The sequence below is a fragment of the Amphiura filiformis genome, chromosome 8 (assembly GCF_039555335.1).
Source record: "Amphiura filiformis chromosome 8, Afil_fr2py, whole genome shotgun sequence".
Lineage (NCBI taxonomy): Eukaryota > Metazoa > Echinodermata > Ophiuroidea > Amphilepidida > Amphiuridae > Amphiura > Amphiura filiformis.
The window spans coordinates 1,091,348-1,118,435 of NC_092635.1; the positions used below are offsets into that span (position 1 = coordinate 1,091,348).

The following is a 27,088-nucleotide window of genomic DNA, read 5'->3' on the forward strand; positions in this document are numbered from 1 at the left end:
ATAGAGGATGAGGCTAAGTGGTAAACAAAAAACATGGCGGATGCAGCAGCAAGAAGACGTGAAGCTCGAAAAAGGAAACTTTTGATGAGCTCAGAAGACAGGCTGAATAGAATTTTACAGCTAAATACGCAAACGAAAGGTGAGAATATCAGCATAAATGTTATTCACTTAATTTTGACTCATTACATACAAATTAAATAGTTGTTTTTAAATCGGAAAAGTCATTTGATTTTGTCGTTATGGCTGCAGAATTTTGCACCCGAACCATTTTCTAGGTATGCCAGGCCAGTTGTAGTAACTACAAATTTCGAACGTTTGAGGACTTGTTCTCAAGTTGTAGAAGGTGCCATAGGGTGTCTTGAGTGTTAATTGTTTTCATTATAAATGTCGCAAAATATTAATATTAACAATAATTACCAACCTGTTTGACCTCCCGGGTTTGACCTCTCCATATATTCTAGGTATCCCAGGCAAACCTTAGTTAACACATTTGCTAGTCAGCGAAATTCGCCGAGACCGGGGCCCAAACACAACGCATATTTACATAGAAATTTGAATTTTTTTCGAGGATAGGTCGGTGAAGGAAACCTACATAAATATGTTTTCTATACTTCACTTGACCCAAATATATGATTTTTATGGTGATAATCAAGTCGCACATGGAATTTTAGAGGATTTTGATAGCAGTTCCATTAAAAAAGCTGCTATCGCCATGAGACTAAGATCTAGAAACACCCCTAATTGCCGTTTTGGGGAATTTTGCTAGCAGAATCTTTTTGATGAAAGTCAATCTTTGACAAGATGTAACTTTGTTACGGAAAGTGCTATGACAAAAATGTTTTCAGTTTTGGCTTTCTTTACTCAAGGGCTTTAATTTGATATGTAAAATGATGCAGTTTGATTACAAATTTGAATTCACCTAGCATACCTATATTATATTCATACATTGCTCACCTGTGTTTTCATATCATATTTTGTGGTGACAAATGATTACAAATGTGTAATTTGCAGTCATTTTTGGAGCAACGATTTCTGCGTACCGACGGCTAAGTGTGCATGTGAATGCACATTAAACACATACAAACACATACACAGTACCTGTTGGAACTCCCGGTCGGAGCCGGGAGTTTCAATTATTGGAACTGATGCCAGGCAAACCTTAGACTTAGTTAACACATTTGCTAGTCAGCCAAATTCGCCGACAATGTCAATGCATATTTACATAGAAATTTAAAACAACTGGCCGAAGAAGGAAACCTACATAAATATGTTTTCTATAGTACTTCACTTGACCCAAATATATGATTTTTTATGGTGATACTGATAAGACAATCGCACATGGAATTTTAGAGGGATTTTGATAGCAGTTCCATTAAAAAAAGCTGCTATCATAATGCGACTAAGATCTAGAAACACCCCCGAAATGCCATTTTGGGGAATTTTGCTAGCTGAATCTTTTTGATGAAAGTCAATCTTTGACAAGATGTAACTTTGCTATGGAAAGTGCTAGGTATACATGTATACCGCCATTCTTCGGAACGGCGGTATACTAGAGCATGGCAATAATTCTTCAGCGAATATTGTCTGTTTTCACCAGTGGCGTAACTAGGGTTGGTAGCGCCCGGGGCAAGAAACAAAATTGGCGCCCCATGCTTAATTTTTTAATACCTGAAAGAAATTGCAGCGGAGCGCCTGAAATTTCAGACAAATAAGGCCTACCACTAATTAATTTTGGTTACTAGAAGTTGAATATTGATCTTAAAATGTTCTTTGAATTGATTTTGTGTTGAAAAACTGAAGCGCTGTGAAAATTTTGACTTTCATCCCTTGGAGGCGCAGAATTGATGCTGGTCCTGGCTGAATTGGTCAATTTGGCGCCCCCTAATGGTAGCGCCGGGCATGTTGCCCCCCTGCCCCCCCTAGTTACGCCACTGGTTTTCACTCATTGTTCACAATGTGACATGCACAACAAATACAGCCCCCGAAATGGTCTACTTTTAGCGAGCCTTAACTCCGAAACAGTTTAGTCAAAGTTAAAAATGCGATCCCCAACCCTTTGCTTACCTTTGGACGAATTTGTAGTAAAATCCGCTCGCTCTGTGTTGAAAAATGTCCGGTACTTGCCCGGTACAAACATAGAAATGGCCACACCGCTTCAGTCCTGGCAATGAATATTTCTTGCGTAAATCCAATGGTTCCAACGTGGGCATCACGATGATAGTCTCCTACACAACCAGATTGTGTCGGCCTGACGTTCGGTCGATCCTAATCGCTAAAGTGAGGACAGCGTGAGCTCTTACCTGCGTAAGAGTCTGTTCGCTGATTGACAGCGCCGTATATTGGGCGGAGCCATTATGCCCATATTAGGTGTATATATTACGGCGGACAGGTTGCGCTGTCCACTGACCCTGACTGTTCTTCACGTAGACAGACCGTGACCTGGGTACATGTACAAAGCAGGGGATGCGACTGCGAGCCGCCATTTTGACACGTGGTATCTACTCTTCAGAAACATTACTTTTGTTGACGTTTTATATCAAACAATTTTCGATAACGGATTTCTACTAGGATTTCAATTTTTTATTAATGAAGGTAGTTTTGAGGAATAACACGGGATGTTTTGAGTTTTATTACAACTGGTGGTGTAGGAAGGTGAGTGAATTCGTGAATGAGGCCGGGGATTGAGGTTTTGTTGTTTCAACGATCCGACAGTAGGATACGAAACGTAGGCTAAAAATGTCTAATGACGCCATGTTTACATGAAAACATTAGCTGCTGCGAGGTCAGTGTCGTTGAATTCGTTACCTAAATTCCTTTCAGGATATTCTGATTTCACTTATTTATAATGTGTACGAATGTGCTCCATACAAACTCAAAAGTATGAATGCAAGGTGTTACTGCTGACAATAGTAACATTGTTGCAAAGTCATTAAAAACAGGTATGTACTAGAGACGTTATTTCCCTGAAATGAGATACAGGCCAGTAACGCAGTCTGGGAAAGTGCTACTGAAAAAAAGGTTTTCAGTTTTGGCTTTGTTTACTCAAGGGCTTTAATTTGATATATAAAATGATGCAGTTTGATGGCAAATTTGAATTCACCTAGCATACCTACATTTTCACCTTGAGTGATGTGGCCATATAGATGATTTATATAAACACACCGATTGCAATTTTCCATTCCTGTGCCCTCTAAGCGTACTCGAATTCATCTGACGCCGGTACAGCGTTTAGACCTGGCAAGATCGCTCATCATACGCGTGACGTAGCTTTTGTGTACGCTCGCACTATTCACGCTACGGTATTTTTTAGTTTGCTCGCGCAGTACCGGTACCTGATTTTGCGTCGATCCCCATAGCCTAGGCAACATGTCATGATACCGCGGTATGGATGAATCTGAATGAATACTGGTCAACGCTCCAAGTGGAGCCAGACGATCACAGTTGTTGTGCGCAGTTGGTGCAGAACTTTCTTTGACAATGATTTTGCTTTTTTTGCTTGGACACTAAAATACATTTGATCCTTTATTTTGTTTCAACCGACTCTTAAATTAGCAAGGTGGCTACCAGTTTTATATACCGTTGACATTGACCAAATTTTGAAGAAATTTGTCAAATATCTGACCTGCTCAAATCTTTGGAGCGATTGCCGAATAGGGTGCAATCCTACTAGTCTTATTACAAGACTGCCCTACCCCAACCCTATGCCTGGTCGAGCACCCTCACAGACCAAAACGTAGTGAGGGTGCTTGGTATATCCGCCATGTTTCAAATACATGGATGGCCAGCATAATGGCCCGCAAATTTAAGCTTTATGAGAAGCCTATTTTAGTTGCAAAATGAGAACACAGAGTGGCTTATCTTTAACCCACATTCTCAATCTCTCATGCCAGAGGTTAAAATAAAACGATCCCTAACTACATTGTAATTATCAAAAGATCGTAAATTGAATTTCTTGAAACGTGCAGGCGAAACGATTTGTTTACAAGTAACAATCCTTGTTCCGACACCGATACCGTTCATTCGGCTTCATTCGGCAAACCACGTGATCACTCAGGTGAACTAGGATTGGACGATTGATTGCGTTAAATTTTATCCAGGTTACCGGGCATGGTGAATGGCGATACTCGCGTCTTGGAAATATTTTTCAACCACGTTGCAAAATGATCAGAAATACACCATCAAGGCGACTCGATCGGTAAGCATCATTGAAACTAAGCAATATTTAGTATTTCTTCTGTTGATTTTTTGGATAAAATTGTAGTTTACAGTTTTGATTAGTTTGATGAGAGTGGATTTAAAAACCAGTCCACTAGTAGACGTTGTAATTGACAGTTTGACAGTTCCGCCGGAGGATCATGTGAATCCATAAGATGTGGCGATCAATTTCACGATTAAAATCTTTCCTTTGGGGCGATTTCCATTTCTTGCTATCATTTAAAGCTTGAAAGCATCAATACTAAAGATAGGCTATCAGTCGCTTGTGCAGATATATGTTAACATTGGATTCCATTTCTTGTTTATTGTTCACTGTATGGAAAAGCCTGTTCGGTTGTATCTTGTATTGGTTGTATTTCCCACATATACCCCAACCCTAAACCCTAACCCTAAACTCCGTAAACGAGGACTGGACTAAAGTCTAGCAAGTTGCACCCTATTCGGTAATTGTACCAAATCTTTAATTAAGTGTGTATTTCCCATATAGACAGAAAATTAGTGTGAGCCAGTCTGTGATATATGCACGGCGTATATAGACTGGTGAGCAAGTCTAGAATCAGACACTTTTTAGGTTTTTTCAAGGAACTCCAAATTTGGTATCAGAGCATTAAGAAACATAGACAATGGTCTATGTCTGCTACAGACTATGGTGTACATGTGTATACTGCCCTCTATAATTGTCATCTACATCTGTTACAGTAGCTCAGGGACAGACTTAGGTTTCAGTTTTCTACTGGCCCTCCGGCCAGTGAAACGGTAAATCTACTGGCCCTGCAATAAATTTACTGGCCCAACTTTTTCAATATGTTCTACTGCAAAAGTGCAAATAAAGAAGCATGTCCCCATGCCCATAACCAGGGGCAGGTGGTGAACACCCCTTGCCAAATGCCAAAAAGTCCCTATTTTGACCCAAAAGTCCCATTTGTCGGTCAAAAAGTTCCAAATTTTGAACAAAAGTCCACTTTTAAAAAATCCTGGTTACGGACCTGCACGTTCCAATGCGACTTTCAAAGTTAGTTACTAAACGTGACACATGTTACTTGTGTGTTAACATTATTTATTCTGTGCCACCATGGACCCTAAAAATCTTTTTCCAGGATCTATGGTACCACTTTAATTCAAGCAAACCTGAACATTTTTAATTGTTTTGCACTGAGCGTACTCAATATAGAGAGACTAGTCACTAACACAAGTTCAGTCAGTAGTCCTTCCTTAATTAATAAATCTATAGTTCCAAAAGTTCACAAAAGAAAAGGTTCAAGTCGCTATCATCATCAGATAGAGCATGAAAGAGCTTGGAAATAGTATGTAGGCCTACATCGCCGTAAAAAGCTGCCGTATATTTCCAACTTGCTTACAACGCAAGGATAAGAATAAATGGATAAAAAATCATTAAATAAAAATATAAATTACACACAGGTGACAAGTGGAGCAGAAACTGTGTCCAATTGTGTCCATCGCTGATTATATCTTGCCTCATATGAGTTATATCAGGATCAAAAATCTAGTGGCCCGCCGGGCCAGTATTGTTGGAAGTTTACTGGCCCGAGGCAAAATCAACTGGCCCCGGGCCACCGGGCCACTGCTTAAATCCGTCCCTGCAGTAGCTTCTTGTTTTTTGAAATATCGTTTCCCAGCTGCTCAGTAAGGCAATTTGTTGGAAAACATACAAATTAAGTAAAAAGTGAAGTCTGAAAAGTCTGGAAAGTCAGGTAGTTTGTAGCCTGTAACAAGCAAACTTTGAAATAAGGGCAACATCACTACTTTTCTCATTATTTCCAAATTGTTTTCTCTTTATTGATCGGCAGCGTTATCATTCAAATCCTCAATCCTTGTTTACAAAATGTTTACATTATAAATATAATTTATATGTAACTTGGCTATTTCATTCATGACTTAATATTGCTCACAAAGTAAAATTTTGTGTTCATAAGTGGCATGATCTGATCTGACTAAAGCCCACAATAATGAAATTGAGATATGGGCAAAAACAAAGCTGAAAACACAAGAATGAAAAACATAAAAAAAGGGCATGTAAAACCTCTACAACCAAGTATTCAAGAGATTTAGTAGCGGTAAGTTAGTTTCTGAGAAAATTAGAGACAGTAATAACTGAATTTTCAGAATGTCAGGCTTTGGTTTGAATGTATCAGATTGTGTCACAGAGTATTGGATTCTACTGTCATAGCTGGCAGAACTATGGTTCTTTGCCATATTTTCTGATGCCAAAATGTGACTTGATCTGGTACATGGGGGCCAGGCTGCAAATTTGTAATTGAGATATAGGCAAAAATATGGAGTAAAAATAACAATAAAATACATATGAAAATACACATCACAGAACCTCAAAACTTTAGAGCCAAGTATGCTAGACCTTTGAAGGCCTAATAATGTGCTAAAATCTTGCATTGTAATAAATAATTTTAATCAAATCTTCTTTACTTTGCAGAGGAATTGGTCGCACATTCAGAAGAAGCAGATACTTTGAAGGAAGACAATTCAGAGACCTCATCTTCAGGACAAGCAACCTTTAACCAATCAAGTCTTGATGTAAATTTGGCATCAACTGAGGACCAAGAAACCACTAAGACTTTACCCCCAACAACAAGTCTTGATGTAAATGTGACATCAACTGAGTCCAGTTCTGTTAAACAGGATCAAGATGTGACATCAACTGAGTCTAGCTCTGTTAAACAGGATCAAGATGTGACATCAACTGAGTCTAGCTCTATTAACCAGGATCAAGATGCAACATCAACTCAATCCAGTTCTTTTAACCAGGATGAAGAAGTAACCAAGATGTTTTCTAATAAGGATGGTGATAAAACTTTAGTTATTGATTCGGCAACTTCAGGTGTACAAGACGGGCATATTGGTGATACGGAGGGGATACAAGAAAGTGCCTCATCAAATTTACAATATTTAGAAGAAGACAGTTTAACCAAAAATATAACTAAATCATCGTCTCCAACCTTGATTAGGAGGACTCAAGCAAGGACTTCATCTGAAATCGAAGAATCAAGTCATGAATCACCAACTCTTCCTCAAGATACCAAGGCATCCGTAACAAAGACTAAAACAATTGGTAGTAAGCAGCAGTCGCTTTCAGGAAGAGAGATTGCGTGCATCTTGGTTGCCATAGTGATGCGAGTTGCTTTGGCTTATGATTGGTTGGTGAAATACACAGGGCAGGTAGGAAACCACTCTTATATGCTCTCTTTAGTTTATTACATTGGTATTGAAGTCTTTTTTGCTATCTACAGTTAAAAGTGTGTTCATTACAAATGACACAGGAGGTCAAACTTTGTAGTGTACAAATTTACTTATTTGCTATCTACAGGAGATAGCATTTCAGTAGACAGTTTTTTAATTTATAGTTTATTGTGCCATATTCTTGTTTGGGAAGGGGCGGGTCATTCACAGATATTGGCACTCATCATCTGCCTGTCAATAGACCCCTTTGTTTCTGCAAAAATCCTCCTCCCAATAACCTCTTCTTTTTTTTTTAATCTTACACCCAGTGACATTAGCTACACTCAATGGACCTTTATTTTAGTCTAATATGTTATCTTTAGTAAATAGCATTTTAATTTATAGTCTGATGTGCTATCTTTAGTAGATTATAGATGGTAGGTTGTACGGCTAATCATGCTTGCTGCAAAATAGCCACAATAGCAAATCAGAATTGTGTACATTCATTTAAAACTAAAGATAAGTCTTCACACCATCTATGTTTAGAGTTTCATAAAAATTTAAACATTTTTTTTTTTTTAATTACCTACATTTTTTACATTTTAATGTTTTAGCCAAGATGGAGTATGCTATAGTTACCAGAGTTTCAGGGATGGTGTATAAGCTTAGATTCTCTCGCCAGCTTTTTAGAATATAGTGTTTAATTTTTGAGAAAAATAATTTTTATTTTAGGGAATTTTAGAAGCACCTGTAACTTAAATTAGAGACACTTAAAAAGTTGGCAAGAGAAATGTCTAAATCTTTCATATGACATCTTATTTGTTGAAATTGGACCTATAGTAAGCTCCAAATAAATTCTAGAATTTAGGTAATTTAGTGTATCTAGTAAAAGTCAAGAAAATTTTTAAAAAGTACTAACGTCATTGCCATTGAATATCTCCTTTGTTAAGACCAATACGGTATCTTGGAAAAATCACTGTCCTTATTAAGCATTTTTGAAATAAAATAAATCAAAAACCAGATTTATGCAGTGAGTATAAAGGAGAAAAGATCACATAATTTATTCAAATTATCTGTTTTCATACATAAATCAAGCTTATAAGGTAACTTAATGTGCTATATATATAAGATATCATAAGATAAATGTCAGTCTATTGTGCTATCTTTAGTAGATAACATTTTTATTTACAGTCTTAATGTGCTATTTAGTATAATTTAACGGGTTATGCCATTTTAAATCGACTTTCGAAAAGTTTTTTTGATACATTCATTGATTTCTCAAAAAGTAAAAATCGCAGTTTAACAAATAACGGTTCAAATGAAAGCCATTATTAGGGGCTAATTGTTGTATCACTATGATAGGCCTGACACCAATATAAACACTTGTTTCGGTGACCCAAGTTCATGGTCATTTCTGCTCACGCACTTTTTTTACAGATGGCCTGGAATTTCATATTTCGGTTTCAGCGATTGCCCGAAAAAGGTGGTATGTTTTTGAAAAGCGTTTCCGCTTGGAATGTAGATAGTTATTGTTGCTATTACTCTTCGCGATTTTAATTTATACCCTCTTTAGCCGACAATTTTCAATGCATTTTACACAATAGATACGTCGCTTGCATAAATACCGCTATTTTTAACAGTATCGTTTTTGTTAACCAACATAACATCAAAAAGAGTTCTCAAGACTTTGATGAGACCATAGATACCAAATCGGACTACATGTGATGAACAGATTTTACACTAGAATCAAAAGAACCAGCGTAGGCCCTCTCAAAATGAACTTTTTTAAAATATCGCGTTGTGATAAAAATGACTGCCTTTTCCTTGTTTTTTATAACAAGGAAAAGCTTTACTTACCTCAAACTTCAAACGTAGTGCTGTCTCAGTGTCCGTTACTGGTTAGTATTATTCGATTAAGCGATTTTCATGATTTAGGCCTACTTAGCCTACATTTGAGCAACTATTTGCCCACACCGTGTACTGAATATATTCCAAATATGGCGCTGCATTCAGTATCACACTAAACGACAAGGTTATACTAAGATGTGTAAGACTTTCTGACACTATATTCACGGTTGTTCTAATGGCTATTCAAACTTATGACAAATTTGGCTGCTTTGCGTTGTTCAATACCATTTCACCTAGTCTTGGTACCAGCGGTTTGTGCTCCTCCGTCACTAACGGTGACGGAGGAGCACAAACCGGCTGGTACCGAGACTACATTTCACAGACGCCGACAAAATATCACTGCGTGTCCCGTCATTAGTTTTTCACCATTAAGTCTATAAAATGTATACAAAGTTAGGTTTCAATAGCAGGAAACTTTTTTGGCTGAGGACACCATGTCCGTAAGGCATAAATATGTTGTTTTTTGCCCCCGAAAGGTGTTAGTGATCATGGCGCCATTATCGTGATTATTGGGGATTCCTTTTTTGTGATGAAGGCACCAGCCGAAATGTCCGTGTTCCATAATGTAATGAACTTAACTCTGTACTCCCCGGGAGATGATGTAGTTTATGACACTCATACCCCCCTGGAATAGTGCATGATGGGAAAGAGGGAAAAAGGTCTATTGAAGCAGGCCTCAGTTTAGCGAACTTTGTCTAGTTTAATGCGATGCGAGTGCAAGCGCCGCTCAGACTGTGAAGGTTTCTGGATACCGAATATGGGTTTAGATTAGGCCTATATCATGTCCTCTAGGCCATATAATTTATTTTTGGAAAGGAAAGTCTAATCTCGGAGCCTATTCAATTGAGAAGGGACTGGATTTTGTCATAATAATATAAAAATTAATACTTAATGCCTCGCGATTTTTTTGATATCCAGCCATAGTATTTTAATTGATTAAACTGAACATAAAGCTATATCTTTACTAGCTTCATGCACTAATTTGCAGACCAGCCCGGCCTTCTACATGTAGTGAGTACCACATTAGATTGTGTTTACAAGAAATAATAAGCGCTGCCTCCTCGAAATTTCTTATGCCATCAGCTTTGATGATTAAATATTATCTACAACTCGGCACCTGTGTTCAAGGCCTTTCTTTTATCTATTGACCTCAAAAGAAAGGATTAGAATGATCAGAATGCCGTCCCTGACCCCTTTCCACACATTAATAATGAGTCGGTAAGGAACGTGCTACCGTTATACTTCAAATGAGTTATGGCTACTACGCAGTTCAATGGCCTTATTGTGATCTGGCGGGAGTTTTAAAAGCACGGTCCCTGACTGCGTGGGCATATTTCCGGACAAGGAACAATAGAGACCAATTGCCTGGCAATGACGTCACATGTACTCCCAGTCTATAGTGTGATTAGAACATTATAGGCTGGTGGTCACTATAGTACGATCAGTGCGAAAAGTCCAATGCGATTATTAATGTATTTTCTAAAATTAAAAGAACCACTTTTTAGCGGGAATTTTTGTAAGTTACACAGCTGAAGTTGTGAAAGGGTTGAAAGACTACAATATTACGGCTTAAACAAGAATGTCTTTGTTTGGTCGTTATTCCTATAGACTCATCCCTTAATAGTATTATTTACTAGCATTTTAATTTAAAGCCTAATGTGCTATCTTTAGAAAATAGCACTTTTATAGTCTAATGCTATCTTTAGTAGATAGTATATTTTCACTTTACAGTTTAAAATGTGTTATTTAGTAGATTTTAATTTTAATTTCAAGTCTAATGTTAAAAAGCCGAATGTGCTATCTTTAAGGGGTACTACACCCCTGCCCAATTTTGTGCCTATTTTTGCATTTTTCTCAAAATTATAGCGCATTGGTGACAAGTAAGATATGTATATTATAGGGCGAGGACTACAACTACTGCACTGGAAATTTTATTTCAGCACAGACAACAGTTGTGGAGTTACAGTCAAAAATGAGGAAAACCAATATTTGATCAATAAATCAATAACTACTTGCCTTGAGTTGCTGAATTTTCAGTGCAGTAGTTATAGTATTTGCCCCTATAATATACATATCTTCTCTGTAACCAATGCGCTATAATTTTTGAGAAAAATGCAAAAATAGGCACAAAATTGGCAAGGGGAGTAGTACCCCCTTAAGATATAATATTCAAATTTATAGTCTAATGTGCTATCTTTATAGTAGATACAGGGACTGCCTTTTGAGGAGAACAAGAGCAATCACTCGCTACTGCTCTCCTTAAATCTTATATAGAGAGTGATTTTTAGTTCTCCTTAGTTGACCATTCTCTCCTTACATTCTGTTGTAAATGCTCTAAAACAGCTCTCCTTGAAGGCTCCAGAAGAGGTATTTAATGCTCTCTTGCAAATTCCAACAGACAGTCCAAAGACATTCCCTGAGATAGCATTTTGATTTATACAATATTTAGTTGGTAGCAAATTATAGTCTTAAGGGCTGGGGTATGAACGTTTGGACAGTATTTATTTTGGGACACTAGAGCACATCAGACATATCGAATTGCATTATGAATACGAAGAATGTCATTCTGATATCAAATAATTTTGGTTTTTGAAATTAGCAATTTAATACACATTTTATGGCAAATCATTAAAATTGATATTTTTGATATTTAACAGTACTCGAAGTAAACTTTATAAATCTGATGATTTATACTTAGCGTGTATGTAGGTGGGATGAAATGCAGATGATCATTTGAAAATTTTGACCTTTCGTATTGAAGATATGGATTTTTTAAAAAAAACACCAAAAAAAAATTAGGTCTTTTTGGGAAAAAATGTATATCTTCAATATGAAAGGTCAACATTTTCAATTGACCGTCGGCTTTTCCTCCCTGCTACATACACTTTAAGAATATATCATTAGATTTATATAATTTACTTCGAGGACTGTTATATATCAAAATTTGAAAAATATCAAATTTTTAAAATTTGTCATAAAATTTGTATTAAATTGTGATTTTCAAAAAATGAAAATTATTTGATATCAGAAAGACATGCTTCAGATTCAGAATGCAATTCGATAGGTCTGAGGTGCTCTCATGTCCCACAAAAAATACTGTCGAAACGCATAATAAACGCTCATTTTAGATCCCTTAATGTAAATAGCATTTTACTTCATAGTCTGATGTGCTATCTTTAGTAGATAGCATTTTAATTTCATGTCTACCTTTCAATTTACTGTCATACCATTAGTAGATAGCATTTTAATTTACAGACTAATTATGCTATCTTTAGTAGATAGCATTTTAATGTATAGTCTAATGTAAATAGTATTTTATTTTATAGTCATCATCATCATCAGCTTATCATCATCATCATCATCATCATCTATCGGCTGCGACGCTGTTGGTCACAAGCTACATTGTACCACCAATAAGAACTGTCCTGAGTTGTATTTCTGATCTCAGCTGGGGAAAGGGTAATAGCCCTGTTGATTAAGTTTGCAATGTACTTGTGGTAAAGTACTCTCTGTCTTCCCTGCCTCCTTTTGCCATGTTGTGGGTCATATAGAGCATATGTCATGTATACAGATATATAGGATGTGCCCGAGCAATTTCATCTGTCGTTTTTGAATGAGGTGTGATAGTGGCTGCTGATTGGATACTCTATCATGGTGATGGATCATTACTCTGTAGCAGTTGGTGGAATAGCTGTCAATGTAGGCCTCCAGTTCTGTGTGAGTATCCATGTTTCACAGCCATATAACAATATTGAGAAGCAAGCTGTTTGGAAGATACTGATCTTGAGTTCAGTGGGGATTAGTGGCTTGATTTCCAGTTAAAATCTAATGAACTATCTTTAGTTCTTACTTGCTATATTTAAATATTTCTTGATTACCACAAGCCAATACAATAGAACTCAAATTTTCCAAAGACTGTTGAAGAGTGAATACATTACCCGAAAATCTTGTTAGCATTACCTCATCAGAAGACTAACTCAAAGAGTAAAAAATCATTTACAGAAACAACAACTCAGAGACTAGTCAACCTTTTCAGCACTCACGTTCCTTCATCACATTGCCATCTTCAGTTAAGCATTGTGAAGTACCTAAAAGTCAAAGTATCTCTCTCTCTCTCTCTCTCTCTCTCTCTCTCTCTCTCTCCCTCTCTTTGAAAGTCCATAGCATTCTGGCATGGAAGTCCATAGCTATAAATTTCTTGTTGTAAAGCTCATACATTTTGAATGATTAATCATGTAATTGTCATTATTTTATTACCACATCTTCATGATTTAAGCTCGTTCCTTCATCACATTGCCATCTTCAGTGAAGCATTGTGAAGTACCTAAAAGTCAAAGTATCTCTCTCTCTCTCTCTCTCTCTCTCTCTCTCTCTCTCTCTCTCTCTCTCTCTTCAGAAGTCCATAGCATTCTTAGCATGGAAGTCCATATATAAATTTCTTGTTGTAAAACTCATTACATTTTGAATGATTAATCATGTAATTGTCATTATTTAAGCTCGTCTGTAATCATTGTGAATCAAAAGAAAAAGCGCATCCATACAAAAAAATTAATCAAGTCACTTATTTGGTGCTACGATTATAATTCAGCTTGTAATACCAATTACATGCTCAAAATTGAACAGAAACATATATTGCGATTGGATAATTCAAGGTCTATTGCAAATTACTCAATCTCATAAATAAAGTCATAAAGTGAATCAACACTGCTCTACACTTATTTAATATATGTGTTGTGCACAGATCTTTGATGAGTAAATTGAAAAATGTAAAGACCTTGTTTGAGATTTAATGAAAATGGTACTGTAAATGGTTGGTAAAGCATTTAGAAAAACTTAATTACATTGATTTGTTTTCTATCCTTGAAATTGGTAAAAATTGATGTTTTTCCACTCTCATATTAATTCATCAGCATTTTAATAACAAAGCTAAAGTTTTGTATATTATAAACAGATATTTTTGCATGAAAATTGAAACTTGTGGTTTGGAAGACAAATTATTTGTACAGAAATTGATTTTTTGTTCATTGTTTGATGTATTTGAGTGAAAAACGTAATTATAGGCTTTTAGCATTTGATGATGGAGATGTTGACCAAGAGTGCTAATTTGTCTATGGACTAAATTGCTGGGTCATAAGCACTTTGTTGTCGATATCTGTGATATGAGGTGACCTTGAAATTCAGTGATGTAAATAATAATTAGGCATGCATTATGGTTTGCCGTCCAATTATCTCAATAATTGTGGTAATAAAAGAAGATTATTTACTGAAATATAAGTGGAATCTCATTTTGGCATTTAGGGGGTCTACTAATCATGTATATGATGAGTTTGACTACAAATTGATGACTCTTCTAACAGCATCGATGATGCATTACATTTTTTTTTATTTTGGTGCTAATTGCAAGTCAGTTTTGAGTAGTTTTGGAGATATTGTTATTAAACTAGAACTATAAGAATCACAGAATTGTGAGTGCAATTAAAAAATTGAAGTTGCTGGTAGATTCCTTCTAACCTCAAAGATGTATACATCTACATGGCAGTTGTTACAAAAATAGTTACCGATATTATTTAAGGTGGTATTACACCCCTGATAAATTTTGTGATTAATTTTGCATTTTTCTCCAAAATAAACACACTGGTAAGAAAAGTTATGTATATTATAGGGCAAGGAATCAATGACTTCACTGAAATTTCAGTGATTCAAGACAAGTGGTTCATTATGTAAGAAAATGAGGTACATTCTAGCGGTACCTCTTTTCTTATCATAAATAATAATGTACCGCTTGTCTTGAGTCACAGAAATTCCAGTGTAGTGACTGGTTTTCTTGCCCCTATAATATGCATAACATTTGTTACCAATACCAGTGTGTTATTATTTTTTGAGTAAAATGCAAAAATAGTCACAAATTTATCAAGGGGTGTAGTACCACCTTTTAGGCGTGGTTCAGTTTTTCATGTTCTGTTTTTTTCTTAGATTAGCCATATTATATAACATTTATGTAAAAATAGATTACCCGGTAATAAGTATTTATTTTCCATAAAATGTTAGCTTTTACTGTCAGATATGTCCCCTTTTAATTTTGAGCCGAACAGGTGAGGTAAAGCATAGAAAATTGGAATTTACTACTAGCCCCCATGCATGTTACTCCCGCGGTTGTAATACGGTACGATCAACAGGGTGTGTGTATGTGTAATCCCGCACGCCGTGTATGTATTGTGCATACATGTTCGACTAATATTTCCATCATAACAATAAAATGCCGGTTCCATCGTTTTATTGAAAATCTCGGATTTTGACAAAACTACAGCATCTAAAGTCTTGATTTTTGCAGAGTATCTTTATTCACTAAAGTACATTACAATCATGTAAAAAACAGAATTTAACAATTTTTTGAGGGCGTTCTCCTCAACAAATGTTATAATATGGCGTTAAGGCCTACCATTAAAACAATATACAAATTTTGAGTTGTAATGTTGTATTGCTCCAGTGTTTTTGATATGAGATGAAAATCACAAACATGTAACAATGCCCCATAGGATACTGCATACACTTTCGGTGTGGTTACCTCAAATGTAGCTTTATTTATACACGGCGTGTTTTTACCGTGTATAAATAAAGCTATTATTATTATTATTATTATTATTATTATAATCACTACGTTTTTATTCTCACAGTTTAAACGAAAAATATCTCAGGAGGTAAATTTCACTGGGGTAATAAGAAAAATATGAGCTTGCTTCTGATGCCAGAAAGATAGGGCAGAGGAAGAATTGAGGGTTGATATTGGTTCTTTGATATAATTAGATAAAATGAGCTATTTTTAAAGAAATTGTTTTTATTTTATATCTCCATAACCATAAGTTGTAGGGCCCAAGATGGTTGAAATTGTACATTTTATTAATCCTTGTGACAAGACTAAGGGCGCAGAAGTTATCAAAGCATGTTCCAATTTTGTGTAGGTCAAACGTTGACTCATCTATAGTAGCGTATACAGCCCTTTATCAGGTACCGGGTATCAAAAAAGAAAAGAGAAATCAGAGAAAAAGAGAAGAGAAACACCTGTGTGCATGTGAATTTGACAAAATGAATCTCATATTTGACCATTTCAGCTTTTAAATTGATTTGAATTTGTTCCATTTAAGCTTCAATGTATGTTATATTTACATGTTTCATGATCCTTTCTTAGCTCACCAAGAAATTCGCGCTCCCTGGTTGCTGAAGTTCTGTATACGCACCTGGTCTATATGGTAGTTTTGTAATATTTGAATTTGAAATGTGCATATTTCTTCTATTTTTACAAAGGAAATAAAGAAATTGGGCTGTAAACATGAATAAGAATTACTCTGTACAAATAATTAAATAAAACTAGTAGTATTTAGTAACATCCAAATACTTTTGGTGATTAGTGTAGTGTCAAATGCTGTCCAAAAGGGGTTAGACGTGCTCATGACCGTAATTGAAAACAAAAGATTTTTTTACTTTCTCTTTTGCATCAAAGCTTTAAAAAGTCATGAGTAGTATCAAAGTAATTACCTTTTTGAATGTCATGCTTGTTGCAAGCAATGGGCTATTCCATTTAAAATCAACACTACCCCCTGTGGAAGATTTAGCTAAAGTCTTCCACAGAGGGAGTATGAATTTCGAATAGAATAGACAATTGGGTAACTTCCATTTGAAATACTCACTCCAGTTGTGAAAGATAGATAAAACCATAATACAGAGGGAGTATGGGTTTCAAAATGATTAACTCTGAACAATTACATTTGAAAAACTTACTCCCCCTGTGAAAGATATTTCCAAAATCTTCCACAGGGGTAGTGTGGATTTCAACTGGAATAGCCCAATGAGAGGGATGTGGGAAAGAGTGGGAAAGGGGAGGGAGGAAGGGTGAAAGAGAAGGTCTGATAGATCTGTACTTTAGATCCTGCACCATTTTATTTCCAGGAGGGGCATGGGAATTTATTTGGAAAAACCCCCATTTTGCTCACTTAAAGTCCGTTCATACTACGCCGCAATTGCAGTGCGGTGCCGATATATCGATTACTTTTTGCCGCAACTTGACACAACTCGTTGCATTTCCAAGTTAAAATGTATTTAACTTTATTGCGATACCGCAATGCAGTACTTTGCATTATGGTGCAGTGCGGCAACGTATCGCAAAGCAATTGCGGCGTAGTATGAACAGACCTTCAGACGGAAAAAAACTCGTCTAACTGATGAGAAAATAATTTCCCCCACCCAATGTATACATTAAAATTGAAAATAAAAAAGTGGGAAAAAAAATTTGCTGCCTGACCCAAACTCCCATGCCCCCTTAAAATCAAATGGTGCATCCCTTGGGCTTATGGAAGATTTGAAGTACTGTACACTTACAGTTGCAAGTGTAAGGTTTATATTTTCTAACTTTTTTGATTGAATCTAAAACAAAAGGACAGTGTCCTTAAATTGACATTTAGGCAAATCCGGCACACAGAATTGAACCATTTTTGTCAAATTGAGAATGTAACTGATTTCATGCAACAGCAGGCATATTCCAATCTGCTCACTGATGCCCACCAATTTATTTTCAAATTATCTCACTAAAACACAGACACGGCTATTACTATTCATTATAAATCTTATTGATCCAAAAATCTTGGTTGAACCAGAAACAAATTACAAAATACAGGAAAAAAGTTTTTTTTGTAAACTGTGTGTGTAAATCCATGTAAAATGATTGCGCTTGTCATTAATGATGTATGGATATGATTTCTGTGATTGCAAAATATAGGTGTCGTGTATATACATGGGCCATCCATCATTGCTACTGAATAGAATCTGTATTAGACTAGGCAGCTATTAGCAATTTGTACTGATTATATGGCTTTTATTCAATTTGCAATATGTGATTGAGAAAAGAGTGTGTAGAGTGAAAAACTGATGAGTTGAGTGCCGTGTTTATTAGGACCTCTCTGTGTTATGCATCTGAATTTGTTCATTTTATGATAGGTTTAATTTGGTGATTTTTGAAGTGCCAATATATTGATGTGCATTTTAGTGTCGGCATTGGTCCAGAGTGGCAGCAACTATAGGCAATCAAGTGTGAAGGTTGGGGATGATTTAAACAGTTTTCATAATTTGCTGTATGGACAGAAGGTTTTGGGAAAGGATAAATGGAGATATGAGAAAGGTAGTGACTGCTTGAGAAAGACTGAAAGTTAGTAACAGAGTGTTTAAAGTAACAGAGAGGTAGGAGGAAAAAGAAAAGAAGAGCATATCTGTAGGAAAAAGGGAAATAAAGCAAAGATGGGAATTGTCCCCTAACTAGGACAAACTTGCCTGTAAATGTGGTCTTCACTCTGCAGACTAAACGGGCTATTCCAGAAATTAAAAGCACCCCCCCCCCAAGAAGACATGGGGTTCCTAAAATTTTCTACCATTTTTTGCTCTGGAAATTCCCCCAAACAAATTGGTCATTATTTGCATAATCCTAAAGAAGACACCCAAGAAAAAGACACCTTTTTACTTTAGGCTTGGGAATTCCAACAAATTTTGGCAAAAATTTGCATGTCTTCTTTAGGGACACTGGGAATTCCCATTTTTTTAATCATTTTATTTATTTTTTTGGATACAATTTTGGTTTGAGAATTCCCAAAAATCTATGGTACAAACTTACATGTCTTCTTTAGGGGGGTGCCATTAATTTCTGGAATAGCCCAATGGGTGTACCTGTAAGGGAGTAAGAATTGACGAAAAGTAGTGAAAGAGATTGGTGAAAAGACACAAGCTTCTTTTCCCGACCTAATTTAGTCTCAGATTGAGACTTTTTTGAAGAATGATTAATCATCAAAACTGGTGGAAAACATGTGAATAAACAAACATTCTCCAATAAAACAGTTCCTACTCAAATTTAATCGTGACCAATCCCTAAATTTGTAGCAATAAGTTAAATTGGGTTCATGATAAATGGAATTGCAGTTGACTAAATTAGAGATAGAATGATTAGATTACCCTATTATGATTAGATTAGCTGATTGATGTTTCCTTTAATTTGACTATCAGTCGGGTGCATTTGGGTAATATGTAATCCCATGGGACACAGGTGAATGCATCAACTAAAACCTCTAATTGAGTTTAATGGTAATTATACTAATGATGGATAGGTGAATGGATATAGAGATGGGGTGAAATTACTGCAGAGGAGTACTCACTGGAGCACACAATCAGCCAGAGTGTAAAATGAAGTTCACAAAATTGTTTCAGAAAATTGTTTTGTAAATCACAAGGAGCCAAAAATAATCTCACTTCTAGTGGCATAGTTTAATGACCTTCATTCATCAATTATAGCTCAAATGTTGACTGCAAGTTGTGGAGTATGATTTTTTGTCCCTAAAGCAGTATACAGACTTTTTTTATTGTACGTACAATATTGTATGTACAATATATGCGTTATTTAATCTATTGCCATTCTATTTCAGTAATGTTTAAGTTCTAACGAATGTTTGATGACGTAAAATCGATAATATATTTCTGCTAGATATTGTATGTAACATATTATCGATTTTTCGTCATCAAACATTCGTTAGAACTTAAACATTACTGGAAATAGAATGGCAATAGATTAAATAACGTATATATTGTACATACAATATTGTATGCATAATACTGGAGTCTGAAGCTCGCTTAACACATACAAAGGTCATTTTTTGAGTGTATAAATGTATAGAGGTTAGTGAACTGCATCCTGACACATTGGAGTGTTTAGGTGATAGTGCGGATTGACCTCTGAGATCCATTCATGCCGTAATGCTCCAGAGTATCACTGAAATATGTATATAAAAGGAGAGTATTTAATCTAACTCAAAGAAAGCAATAAAAGTAAGGAGTTATACTGATAATTGAGGTCTATACACCAAAATAAGGTCATATTGGAGTTGAAATGACTTTTCTCTCTCTGTGATGTTTGAGTGTCTTTGAGATAATGAAGCAAAAAAACACAAAAGTTCCATAGATGTGAATTGGTAAACTAATTTAAGGAGAGTTAAATTAAGGGTTTGGCATGTAAAATTGGAGTGTTTTAAATATTTTTTGGTAGATTTTATCACCTAGACCTCTCAGATGTGCCTTTTTCATGGGGCAAAATAATATGACTACAATCATCATGATTATGAAAGGACATTAACACACATTGGAGCATTTCATGCAAATATCCACCTATCTCTTAATTTAATGTGGATGAAAATGTTCCCATTTCCCACATTGATCGAAGAGAAGTTGGGATGGGAAGAAACAAAGGCATTTTTATGCATTCCTGCATGATGACTTATTTTTGTTATGCTATCTTTAGTAGCTAGCACACACCTATCTTCCTGCATGATATGAATTACATTTGTTATGTTATCTTCAGTAGATAGCACACACCTATCTTCCTGCATGATATGACTTACATTTGTAATGTTATCTTCAGTAGATAGCACATATACATCTTCCGGCATGATATGACTTATACTTGTAATGCTATCTTTAGTAGCTAGCACACACCTATCTTCCTGCATGATATGAATTACATTTGTTATGTTATCTTCAGTAGATAGCACACACCTATCTTCCTGCATGATATGAATTACATTTGTTATGTTATCTTCAGTAGCTAGCACACACCTATCTTCCTGCATGATATGAATTACATTTGTAATGTTATCTTCAGTAGATAGCACACACCTATCTTCCTGCATGATATGAATTACATTTGTTATGTTATCTTCAGTAGATAGCACACACCTATCTTCCTGCATGATATGACTTACATTTGTAATGTTATCTTCAGTAGATAGCACATATACATCTTCCGGCATGATATGACTTATACTTGTAATGCTATCTTTAGTAGCTAGCACACACCTATCTTCCTGCATGATATGAATTACATTTGTTATGTTATCTTCAGTAGATAGCACATATACATCTTCCGGCATGATATGACTTATACTTGTAATGCTATCTTCAGTAGATAGCACACACATATCTTCATGCATGATATGAATTACATTTGTTATGCTATCTTCAGTAGATAGCACATATACATCTTCCGGCATGATATGACTTATACTTGTAATGCTATCTTCAGTAGATAGCACACACATATCTTCATGCATGATATGAATTACATTTGTTATGCTATCTTCAGTAGATAGCACATATACATCTTCCGGCATGATATGACTTATACTTGTAATGCTATCTTCAGTAGATAGCACACACATATCTTCGTGCATGATATGACTTATACTTGTAATGCTATCTTCAGTAGATAGCACACACATTATCTTCCGGCATGATAAGACTTACATTTGTAATGCTATCTTCAGTAGATAGCACACCTATCTTCCTGCATGATATGACTTACATTTGTAATGTTATCTTCAGTAGATAGCACACACATATCTTCCTGCATGATATGACTTACATTTGTAATGCTATCTTCAGTAGATAGCACACACATATCTTCCTGCATGATATGACTTACATTTGTAATGTTATCTTCAGTAGATAGCACACACCTATCTTCCTGCATGATATGACTTACATTTGTAATGGTATCCTCAGTAGATAGCACACACCTATCTTCCTGGCTCATTCTCCGATAAAGCGTTCAAGTTTGGGCTTGGTAATTGCAAAATTCCAACCACGAAGAATTCATGAAAATCATTCAGAATCGTAAACTTTAATAGTTTCAGAGCACAAAACAATGCATGGGTGATTTTTCAACAATACTTTATTTTTTAGCAATATTACTTGTACGCATTGGTGGTAACGTATCAGTGGTAACGTATCTGTGAAGCCCTTTCACACTTTTGTCTTAATCGTGCAAGTGTAAAAACTTACCGACTTAATACTCATACTTGAACAGTCATCACCCAATGTACTAAAGTCTGGTATGGTATTTGGCTTCATTTATCACAGCGTTTTTTTCCGAGGGGAGTAGAATTTAGGTAACGTATCTGTGACGACATGAACGTAACGTCAGGATTTTTTGCCATTAATAGACCTGATTTTTTTTACTTTGAAACCATTGTGTTATGTACCACATATATAATATAACTATGGAGCCTGCTTGATCCATCACATATGAGAAATTTATATAGCTAGTTATTTTGACAGATTGCTATCCATTAGAAATATGGTAACGTATCTGTGAACAATTTTGGCGACATAGTCTCAAAGACCTGTTGGAAAAATTTAATAACCTGCGTTGTGATGTTTTATAATTTATAATTAGGGCATGATACCAGCTAATGAAAAGTTCCTATAATCCATTATAATGCGCGCATGTATATCGAACAGGGACACATTGTATGGAACGCACCTTGGCTGGCGACATGGAGGAAAACAATGGATATATGCATAATCAGCTTTATTGTTTTATACTTTCTAGGCATGTTACAACCTCTAGCCCCACATACTTTATAAAGCAACTCATAAGTATTAGTTATATTAATAAAAGTCATTTCTTTCTAACGAAACAAGTCTGAATACGACTTGAAACTATGGGCGACACAGATTTGGCTTTTTGAACACTTTATCGGAGAATGTGCCTCCTGCATTATATGACTTACATTTGTAATGCTATCTTCAGTAGATAGCACACACATATCTTCATGCATGATATAACTTACATTTGTAATGCTATCTTCAGTAGATAGCACACACCTATCTTCCAGCATGATATGACTTATACTTGTAATGCTATGTTCAGTAGATATAAACATACATCTATCTTCCTGCATGATATGGCTTACATTTGTAATGCTATCTACACTAGATAACAACACCTATCTTCATGCATGATATAACTTACATTTGTAATGCTATCTTCAGTAGATAGCACACATCTATCTTTCTGCATAATATGACTTATACTTGTAATGCTATCTTCAGTAGATAGCACACACATAATTATCTTCCTGCATGATGTGACTTACACTTGTAATGCTATCTTCAGTAGGTAGTATACACCTATCTTCATGCATGATAAGACTTACATTTGTTATCCCAGCAAACACAAAAACATTTTAAAAACGTTTTAAATAAGTTATATTTTGGCTTTTGGTTTATTTAAAAACGTTTTAATAACATTAAAATGTCGGGTTATATAAAGGTCATGATAACGTTTTAAAACGTTTTGTATGAAAACACACTATAACAATATTTTTAAATGTTTTCAAAAAATGTTATTGTACACTATTTTTGCAAACATTTTGCCAAATATTGTGTCAATACTTAAATAACATTATGTTAAAATATTTGAACCCAGCAAACACAGAAATGTTCTTAAAATGTTTTTTCAAAACCTTTTAATAACATTTAAATGTCGGGTTATATAAAGGTCATGAAAACGTTTTTTGGGCAAACATTTTTCGCAAAATATTTTTCAACTCCCCAAAATAACATTCTGTTTAGAATGTTTTGTATCAAGTTTTCAAGAATGTTTTTGGAATGTTATTAAAACGTTTTTATACCCTTTATATAACCCGACATTTAAACGTTTTCTGTAAAACATTTTTGTTTGCTGAGCAGTAGATTATCAAAAATGTTTTATAAGGTTATGAAAACGTTTTGTACTCTTAATATACCCTTTATATAACCCGACATTTAAACGTTTTCTGACAACCTTTTGCGAATGATGTCGAAAACGTTTGTGTTTGCTGGGATGCTATCTTCAGTAGATAGCAGACACATTTCTTCCAGCATGATATGACATGATAAATACTTGTAATGCTATCTTCAGTAGAGACCACACTCATATCTTCCAGCATGCAGGGATGTGAGAGTTCCTCTTTTCAGCTGATTTCCTCTTTTTTTGTTGCCAAAATTTATGTGTTTTTATTTTATTTTCAGCCCATATTTGGCATTTTTACCCTGATTTTACGCTGTTTTTAGTGATTTTCCTCGTTTTTGGTCTGTGACCTCTCACACCCCTGAGCATGATATGACTTACATTTGTAATGCTATCTTCTGTAGGTAAATGATATCTTTGTTACAGCTGGTCAGACTCTCAATTACCAAATTTCAAACATGAGCCCTGCATTGAACCAAATTTATAAATAGCACAATAGTGCTTATTAGTATAATTGTAATAGTTGCACAGAACAAATTTAGGTCACCTCATGCTAACCATTTGTTGAAACAATTTTGTCTTTACTGCAGTCCATCATGGTACCATTCTTGGCTCTGCAGCTGATGTTGCATGTACTGACGTCCAACCAACAGGTAGGTGAATATAGGTCTTTATATAATATATTATCTGTTGTTTTAGGTTGCTATATTTAAAAACATGAAATTATGCATAATCAAACTTCAAAGGGAGTCAATTGAGTTGTAAACATCCCAAAAATGCTTTGTTTTCAGAACAGTCTAATTTCTGAATTTTGAAAGTTTATATGAATGTTACATTCGTTACAAAGAATAATTAAAATAAAACACCTTCACAGTTTACTTTTTATTAAGTGTTTTACCAAAGTACACAAGTTCACAAGAAGCTCATAAAATTCAGTCCACGTCTTATCAGCAGTCTAAAAGAAAATATTGGATTTAGGTGACTTCAAAAGAGCTTGAACTTGATTTCATGTATTCAGTTTTCTAAGCACAAAGGAGGCAGAAAAAGAGGACATAGTTTAAAAGTAGTTTTAATATTTTATTTTAATTGTGTTTATGTTTGTACAGATTTGTGCTTTCAATCACTATTATGAGGCTATGTAAACAACAAAATTTGAAATTGTGCATCATGGTAAAAAGGGTCATAAAAATAAACATAATTATATAATTCACTTTGTAAATTATTGGACTGAATGTGTGTTTTATTCATGAGGGACATGCACTGATGTGTGTTTAAAAATGTTCCATAACTGTTGGACTAGCCATACTATTGAGTGTCCGTTTCCGGTCATTATCAGTGATTGTGTTTCAAAATATTAGAACAAATAATCAATATATTTTTAGAGTCAAACTTCTCATTCAAAAGTTCATATTTTTTAATCAAAAAGAAAAATTAGAAATGCACTTACTTTGTAGGTTTTGCAAAAGTGGTCGCCATGTTTAACACTGGATAAAGTCAGTGACTGCTGACTCGTCTTTTTGTCTCCAATTTTAGTTATTTAAAATGGTTAAGAATGGAAAATCTGTTTCACCTACTTCTACCAAATTTTGTTTATTTTTTTAAATTTCAAGTTCCAGAGACGTTATATTTCATATAATCAGTTCTCCATCTCCAAGCTTCGGTATCAAATTAGTTTCGTAAAACCTTTCACTTGTTCTAAATCAGACATAAGATGTGACTTTATCACCAGTTTAAATACCCTTCTGAAATCAGCCAATTAAGATCCCACTTCAGTGGGCTATTCCATTCGAAATCCAAAGCCACCTATGGAAGACATGACCTTCAATCTTCTACAGAGGGGGTGTGGATTTCAAATGGCACTACCTGAATGGGTGATTCCATTTGAAATGGATTAAGGTCATGTCTTCCACAGGGGGTGGGTGGATTTCAACAGGAATAGCCCAATATGTACATACTCAACTAACATTCATATTTTTTTCCTTTTCCTGTCTACAGAAACCTGCAGAAAGTGGTGGTATGTTGTTTAGAGTTTTCTCCATGGCTCTGATGTTCAGCAATGTACCTCCACAGACGGTCTCCAAACTCAAATCCATCATGACAGTTTTTGCCGCAGTCCTTGCTGATTTCACCATGTATCTCTTTGCATTCATTACATGTCATTGTATACTTGAAATCTTCGGATAGTGCCTGGGATAGAGACTATAAGTATGCAGAATTTCCAAAATGTGGACCTGTCCCCTCCATTTCACAGCAGTTTTGAATAGTTAAAATGAAAACGTGGAGGAAAAGTCTCCTGGTGACTTTCCAAAATAATTTAAGTGAAAATAAAGAATTGTAATCATACATAGCAGCATGAGCTAAACTATTTGTAACCTTGTCAAATGTTATCATGTGACCCGTTATGACAAAACCAGGAACAAATTGCATTTCATAATTTGAATAAAAATGTAAGCACTAGACAATAAGCTTTAAAATGATACCAAAATTATATACAGAGCATCACTGCTTTTCAGGGTATGGATAATTTTATAAATGATACCTTCATATTTTTGCCAAATTTCTATTTTGAGTAATGGGCTAATTAGTTTCCTGCCTTACACAGGATTGAATAGGAATTATCATAGTTCAATAATCGCTTTAATAAGTACTTTCAAGGATTTTAAAGTCCACTTAGTCCCACAGTCAAATACCATGAAATTAAGAATTTCAAAATTTGATTTTTTTTTTTCATGGGAAAGTCATCTTTAAAGGCCTATAACTTAAAAATGTGCCTGGTGACTTGTTCCGGGTTTTGTTGGAGCTGGTCTCATTATGTAGAAACAAAATATGGTACTGACTCTAAAAAATAATGTAACAGTAATAATGCTGAAATATTAAGTATAATAAACTGACTGGTGATGGGGTACCATCGGACATTTCTGAGTAGGGTCATTCTATAAGAAACATCACTTAAATTTTGTTTTAAAACTTTTTGTGGTAACAGCAAGTGAAAATAAAAGCTCTTTTCATCTTATTTGGATTTGTGCTTTTTTTTAAGTGTATCAACCAAGGAGACTCATTGGTCATTATTATTGAGAAAATATGAGATTTTTTGGTGTCAATTATGCAGTACTGGGTGACAAGTTTTTCATAAATGATGTCTATATGTGACAACATTGTCCTTGTTAATGCAAAAAA

The 27,088-nt window shown here is 35.2% G+C and overlaps 1 protein-coding gene across 1 annotated transcript; it reads left to right on the top strand.

The window, feature by feature from the left end:
• On the top strand, nucleotides 1-26,924 carry LOC140158483 (uncharacterized). Its single transcript, XM_072181579.1, has 4 exons — nucleotides 1-139; nucleotides 6,665-7,407; nucleotides 24,502-24,564; nucleotides 25,907-26,924. The coding sequence occupies exons 1-4, from the start codon at nucleotides 34-36 to the stop codon at nucleotides 26,093-26,095; spliced, it is 1,101 nt and encodes a 366-aa protein (XP_072037680.1). The 5' UTR covers nucleotides 1-33; the 3' UTR covers nucleotides 26,096-26,924.
• Nucleotides 26,925-27,088: the final 164 nt, after the last annotated feature.

Excerpts from the sequence above, each read along its gene's own strand:
- LOC140158483 (XM_072181579.1), top strand. The coding sequence starts at position 34 with ATGGCGGATGCAGCAGCAAGAAGACGTGAAGCTCGAAAAAGGAAACTT. Across the intron at positions 140-6,664 it reads GCTAAATACGCAAACGAAAG|AGGAATTGGTCGCACATTCA; the intron begins GTGAGAATATCA and ends TTTACTTTGCAG. Across the intron at positions 24,565-25,906 it reads TACTGACGTCCAACCAACAG|AAACCTGCAGAAAGTGGTGG; the intron begins GTAGGTGAATAT and ends TCCTGTCTACAG.